The sequence below is a fragment of the Pteropus vampyrus genome, unplaced genomic scaffold (assembly GCF_000151845.1).
Source record: "Pteropus vampyrus isolate Shadow unplaced genomic scaffold, Pvam_2.0 Scaffold260, whole genome shotgun sequence".
In the NCBI taxonomy this organism is placed as follows: domain Eukaryota; kingdom Metazoa; phylum Chordata; class Mammalia; order Chiroptera; family Pteropodidae; genus Pteropus; species Pteropus vampyrus.
The window spans coordinates 79,084-85,949 of record NW_011889041.1 but is presented as its reverse complement, the minus strand read 5'-3'; the positions used below and the strand labels follow the sequence as shown (position 1 = coordinate 85,949).

Sequence of the window (6,866 nt, the reverse complement as noted above, 5' to 3'; positions counted from 1 at the left end):
GGAATACGAAAATTTAAGGTGAAGTAGAGTTGGAGGAGTTTGGGAAGGAGATTGAGAAGAAACTGCCTGAGAGGAAGATCAGTCAGGATGATAGTGTTTCAGCAGACAAGGAAGGCTGGAGTTTCAATAATGTCATGATATTAATAGTGATATTATAGGAATAACAATGGCAAACATTTTTATTATGCTTACTCTGCCCCAAAGTTGTTTCTAAGTGCATTTCATAATATTAACCCATGGAATCCAGAAGGCAGTCTTATGAAGTAGGTACTATTATCATCCTTATTTTACAGATGAGAAAACTGAGTTATAGATAGACTAAGTAACTTGTCCAAATTCATGAAATAGTAAATGGTGGAGCCAAGATTCGAATCTGGGCATATTGTCTCCAAAATGTTGTGATGCTGTTAACCACAATAGTTTCAGAAGCTTAGGATGGATCATGTAAGATGAGTTATACAGAATCCATTGAGTTATGTAGATAAAGGTAAAAGCCTGAATGATGACAGTGGTTGGAGGAGGGAGGTGGAGAGGTGGTTGTGGAATATGCATTCTTATAAGATGTTTAGCTGAAAAGACAGGGGGAGAAATAGAGCTGAATATAGAGGAAGTCGTAGGGAAAAGAGTACATATATGTATGTACACACACGTATATGACAGGAGATAGTTATACATGTTTATAAGCTAAACAGAAAGATCTAGAAGAGAAAGAAGAGGAGGGGAGCTTGAGGATAACTTTGAGAGCATTTGATAAATCAAGGTCCTTATGAGGCAGAAGCAGATGGGTTGCAGGGTTTAGGTGTAGAGATTAGCTTTGTGTAGGCTTTGTCCATGGAGATGGGAGGGAAGGCAACAAAGCATGTGGTCATAGAAGCTTGGAGCTGAAGAAGTCAGCCTGGTGGCCTTTATTTCTTTAAGATAGGTGAAGTCATCTTCTGAGAGAGAAGTGGAAGGTGGTATGGTAGGGAGCTTGGGTCAACTACCATTCTGAAACAGCTTTTCTAGGAAGTGAGCAAAGAGATGATTCTGTGTCGAATACGAGCTCTGCTGCTTACAAGTTTTGTGACCCTAGACAAGTTATGTAAGTTGCCTGTGCATCGATTTCCTCATTTTTAAAATAGGGTTACATAGTAGTGCCTACCTCATAGGAATTTTAAAAAATGATTAAATGGGTTAATAGATTAAAAATGCTTAAGACAGTGCCTGGTACTCTTCATAAGTGTTCAAGATACATTTGCTCTACTATTTTAGACTTGAATAAGGTTTCCTTGGTGTTGGTAAAGATCCAGTTGAGGTTAGAGGCTGTGAATTTTTAATATTCCAAATTCCCGTAGTTGTGTATTTTTTTCTCCAGAGGTTCTCAGCATTTTGGAAATAATCTATAGAATATAGCTATAAATTAATTTAGAATCTAGGTTTTGCCAGAAGGTTGAAAAGCAAGAAGTTGAGGGTTGTAAGAAGTGGTCGAAGTGGTGAGTACCCTTGGTATAGGTTGAGTAAGAAGGAAAATTAAGAAAGGGGGAGTTGATAGGAAGAAAATGGTGTGGTCCAAACCCAGGAGGTTTTGCTGAGATGAGTTCAGTTCTCAGTTTCACCCAATTGCTAACTGAAATAAAATGTTAACTATCCTGGAAAGCATATTATGAAATTTATGTTTTTGAAACTTTTACTTTACACTGGCTCTTGCTGACTCAGCATTTCTTTACACCTCTTATTATTCTAATGCATTTATTTTATTTGTGTACCATCTTTAAGGAAAACTTAGAAGATGAATATGAACCACGAAGAAGAGATCATATTTCTCACTTTATTTTGCGCCTTGCTTATTGCCAGTCGTGAGTATACATTTATACTCTTGCAGTCAAATCTGTTTTAGGTTATAAATTGGTACATAGAAATCTAACATGTATTGTATTGAACATAGGAAAACTCAGAAGAACATCAGAAACTAGTGGTTCATGGGTTGAATACCGTTGCAGTGAATTGTTTGAAACAAGTCGTTTACTAAAAAAACTAATGGAAAAATTCTTTTGCAAATTTTGCCTGTTCAAACACTTTTGAATTTTATGGGAGACACTCTTCATTTGGGATTTAAAACTGGAGGGAATTTCATTAGGGAAAAAGACTTTTGATACTTTTTTTCTAAAAAATAAGTCATGTAAGAATTAATCAGATACGTACTCGAATTTGATACAGGTTTTTAGAATTTGAGCTGTATGGGCTAGTGTCCATTAGATTAAGATGTTTTCCTTAGGTCGTTGGTTTCTTATAAGTCAATAGTGCCACCCAGAGGGACAAGAAATTAGTTGCCTTTTTTTTCTTTAAAACTTCTGTGGTTTTTTTCTGTAATAATTTTGGTTTAATAACATACTTATAAGTTTCTGTTTCTTTTTATATTAATAGGCTTATTGGATGAGAATGTTGAATTGTTTGCTATCCCAAGATAATAACAGAAATTATTGACCAGTTTTGGTCCTAGAGATTTTCTTTTGTTAAAAAGCATATGTAGTTAATGTAATTTTTGCAATAAATGAATTGCTGACAGTGTGAAAGTCACTTCAGAAAAAACCTAAATCATATTTTACATACAGTAGCATAATTATAACAACAATACCCATTATATATCTGTCTTTTAAATTAATATACAATGTTTGTATGTTGGCTTTTAAAAAATTGAAGTATACTGTGCATATTAAATTTTATGAAATTATAAAGCTGTATGCAAAGGTTGCTTTGCAAAGTTTATCTGGTTATAATCCATTTAGAGATAAAGTTACCTTTAAAGAATTTGAATTTATTTGGCATTGATGAAACTACCTTAGATAGAAGGAATACCCTATTTTCTAATGGAATTGATTATTTTGCAGTTGTAGTAAATGCAGTGAACTGTTTTTTATATTATTTAAAATAATAATGCAACTAGGCTTGCGATAGTCTGTATTTAGTTCTTTTAATTTTATTGTCTAAATATCTTTCTCCCCATGTTCACCACATTCCTAGAACATTGTGTGTGGAATTTATAGTGGACTTATATGTGTTTAACTTCTACTGGCATCTTGCTTGTGTTTGAATATTGTTTCGTAGAAACTTCTTGGATTTACTAATCAGTGGATTTTAAAAATAAACATTGGACTTTTCATTTATACTGTATAATTTTCCTGTCTTCATTTCAGTGAAGATCTTAGACGCTGGTTCATTCAACAAGAAATGGATCTCCTTCGATTTCGATTCAGTATTTTACCCAAGGACAAAATTCAAGATTTCTTAAAGGATAGCCATTTGCATTTTGAGGCTGTAAGTATATTTTTGTAGTTATTTCCAACCATTTTCACTTTTCTTCCCTCTCTTTTGCCCTAAGTGCCAGTATTAGTGAGTCTCTTCTCTTTACAATTTTTCCCTCAGTACCTCCCTGAAAGAATAGCTATTGGCTTTTTATGACAATGAATCTTTCCCTTTCCGTGACGAGAGGAAAAGGGGCTCCTTATACCAAAGCCTCACATTTATTTACTCTATTAAATATGTGATTAATGAAAACAGAAAAAGGTTTAATTTATACATCTTTAACTAGAGTCTTATAGGCTAAAAATTTAAAGCTAATTATGTATTAAAGCAAATAAAAGTGGTAGTACTTATTTTTAATAATGAATTTTAGGAGGGATAATAGTTTATTTTGAAACTCAGTTGTCAGTAAAATCTGAATAGCTGTAAAAAATAATTTTGCAGACGAATCAATGATTTACATATGGTAATAATATAAAAAAGATGTTTGGGACCTATTTAGCAGAGATAAAGATTGTGGTTGAAAAGAGAATTTATGTCTTTTAGGTGGCTGTATGCTGCAGTAGGAAGGTAGAAAAATTCTGTTTTGGAATTAGGTCAGTCAGATGGTAGTGGGGCTGATTGAGATTCTATTTCAGTGTTAGAATAGGTGACTTGAGGCCAAAATAAACTAAAAAAGAGAAATTGGAGTAGGTGAAAGACGTTGCCCTGTCTGAGAAGTGGAAGATCTACCCACTGTAGTGTGGGTTACTCAGTTGAAAAAAGAAATCACATGACGGGAAGTAAAGAAATAGTTGGGAGACAGTGTCTTTTCTGTGCTAAGGAGGCACTTTCCACATTCTCTCAGTTCTCATGAGGTTTCTAAATAACAACTACCTAGGCATAGAAAAGCCCAGGACCATCTCACCCAAACCCCATGCAGTTTCCACTTTGCTTTTAACTTTGATCCTTAGTGAAGTTTATTATTGCTACTGTCAGTTACAGTTAATTTATCTTTTCATATTAAAAATAATTTATTTTTTGCAGTTATGGAAATTATTGATTTTTATTACATCAGAGAAAAAATGCCCTTGAGAAGATTTACTCTTTATTCTAGAGTATCTTTACACATGGTCAAATATAATTTTTTAAGCAAAAGCCATCTTTTTTCTTTTACAAAATAACTTTTTGAATCGAAGTATAAATACAGAAAAGTGCACAAATCATAACGATATAGCTCTAAGTATCAAAGTGAACATTGTGAAGGTTAAGAAATAGAACATTGCTATCACCATGTGCTTGCTCCCTTGTGCCTCCTCCCATTCACTACCTCCTGTCTCCCACCTAAAAGTAACCACTATCCTGACTTTTAATATCAAATTAATTCTGCCTGTTTTTGAACTTTATATAAATAATATCAGATGATATGTCTCTTCTCCAATTTTACTGAGATATAATTGGCATGTAACTTTAGGATACATGTATATATTGTGAAATGTTTAACCCAGTAAGGTTAGTTAACACATTCTTCACATAATTATCATTTTGTTGTTGTTATGGTGAGAACACTTAAAATCTATCAAAGCAACTTTCCAGTATTCAATACAGTATTATTAACTATAGTCACCATGACCTCAGATCCCTGGAACTTATTTCGCTTACATCTGGAAGTTTGTACTCTTTGATTAAGATCTCTTATTCCCCATCCCCCAGCCCCTGAAAACCACCATTCTACTCTCTGCTTTTATGAGTTCAGCTGTTTTAGATTCCACATATAAGTGAGATCACAAGTAAAAAATTTTAATAATAGCTTTATTGAGATAGAATTCACATACCTTGAATTTTACCCTTTTAAAATGTATAATTCACTGGTATTTAGTGTAATCACAGAATTGTGTAACCATCACCACAATCTAATTTTAGAATATTTCATTACCCTGAAAAAGAAACTTAAACCCATTAGTAGTCACTCTCCATTTCTCCCCCTCTTATCCCTTGGTAACCACTAATTGACTTTGTCTCTGTGAATTTGCCTATCCTGGACATGTCACATAAATGGAATCACATATTTTGTGGTCTTTTGTTACTGGCTTCTTTCACTTAGCATAATATTTTCAAGTTTCATCTCTGTTATAGCATGTATCTGTACTTCATTTTTTTGTCAATGTTTCTCTGTTTAGCAGTTGATGGACATTTGGGTTGTTTCTATATTTTGGTTATTATGAATAATGCTGTGGTGAATATTTGTGTCCGAGTTTTTGTGTGGATATCATTTCTTTCAGGTATATACCTGGGAGTAGAATTGCTAGGTCATGGGGTAATTCTTTGTTTAAACTTTTGAGAAACTGCCCAACTGTTTTTCAAAGTGACTGCACCATTTTACATCTTCCAGTGTATGAGGATTTCAGTTTCTTCACGTTCTCACCAACAATTGTTATCTGTTTTTTGAATATAGCCATCTTAGTGGGTGTGAAGTGATATGTCATTATGGTTTTGATTTGCCTTTTTCTAATGACTAATGATGTTGAGCATCTTTTCATGTGGTTATTGGTTATTCTTATATCTTCTTTGGAGAATGGTCTATTCAATTCCTTTGTCCATTTTAAAATTGTGTTGTCTTTTTTTGTCGAGTGTTAAAAATTCTTTACATATTCTGGATACAAGTCCATTGTAAGATATTTGATTTACAAGTATTTTCTTCCATTTTGAGAGTCGTCATTTCTTTTTTCTGATGGTTTCATTTGCAACACAAAAGTTTTTAATTTGTATGAAGTCTAATTTATCTACTTTTTTCTTTTGTCACTGTGCTTTTGGTGTTGGGATCAAAGAAGGCTTTGTCTAACAGAAGGTCATGAAGATTTACTCCTATGGTTTTCTCTAAGAGTGTTATAGTTTTAGTTCTTACATTTAGGTCTGTGGTCTATTTTGAGTTAATTTCTGTACATGGTATGAAGTAGGGGTTCACCATCATTCTTTTGCATGTGGATATCCTTGCATTTTCTTATGAATTTTAGGATAAACTTTCATTTTCTACAAATAAACCAGTTGGGAATTCAGATTGGGTTTGCAGAGACTGTATAGATCAATTTGGGAAATGTTGCCATCCAAGAACATGGGATATTTTTCTATTTCTTAAAATTAAAAAAAATTTTCTTCAAAAATGTATACTTCTTTTGTTAAATTTATACCTAAGTACTTTATTCTTTAAAGTCGTTGTAAGTGGAATTGTTTTATTTCATTTTTAGAATGTTCATTGCTAGTGTAGAGCAATCCAATTGATTTTTGTATATTGATCTTGCATCCTGCAACCTATGGATGTCATTTATTCTAATAGTTTTTAGTGGATTCCTTAGGATATTATGTCTCTTACAAATAGAGATAATCTTACTCCTTTCCAATCTGGATTTTTTATATTTATTTTTGCCTAATTCCCTAGCTAGAATCACTAGTACAATTTGAAGAGAAGTGACAGTGGATATTCTTGCTTGTTTGTGATTTTTGGTCATACTGTATGATCTTTTTTATATATTGCTGTATTTGATTTGTTAGTATTTTGTGGAGGATTTTTGTGTTTATTGATAGGAGATATATTAGTTTGTAGTTTTCTT

The 6,866-nt window shown here is 32.9% G+C and overlaps 1 protein-coding gene across 3 annotated transcripts in view; it reads left to right on the top strand.

Moving 5' to 3' along the window:
- The window catches only part of LOC105302064 (DNA primase large subunit-like), a 77,935-nt gene that overhangs the window by 6,346 nt on the left and 64,723 nt on the right, over nt 1-6,866 (top strand). For 2 of the 3 annotated variants that reach the window (XM_023520360.1, XM_023520359.1), the window contains exons 4-5: nt 1,756-1,835; nt 3,174-3,294. In XM_023520360.1, the coding sequence (XP_023376128.1) occupies nt 1,756-1,835; nt 3,174-3,294 (201 nt within the window). Of the gene's footprint in view, nt 1-1,755; nt 1,836-3,173; nt 3,313-6,866 lie in introns of those variants that run through there. The other variant, XM_011374998.2, reaches the window with a different exon arrangement.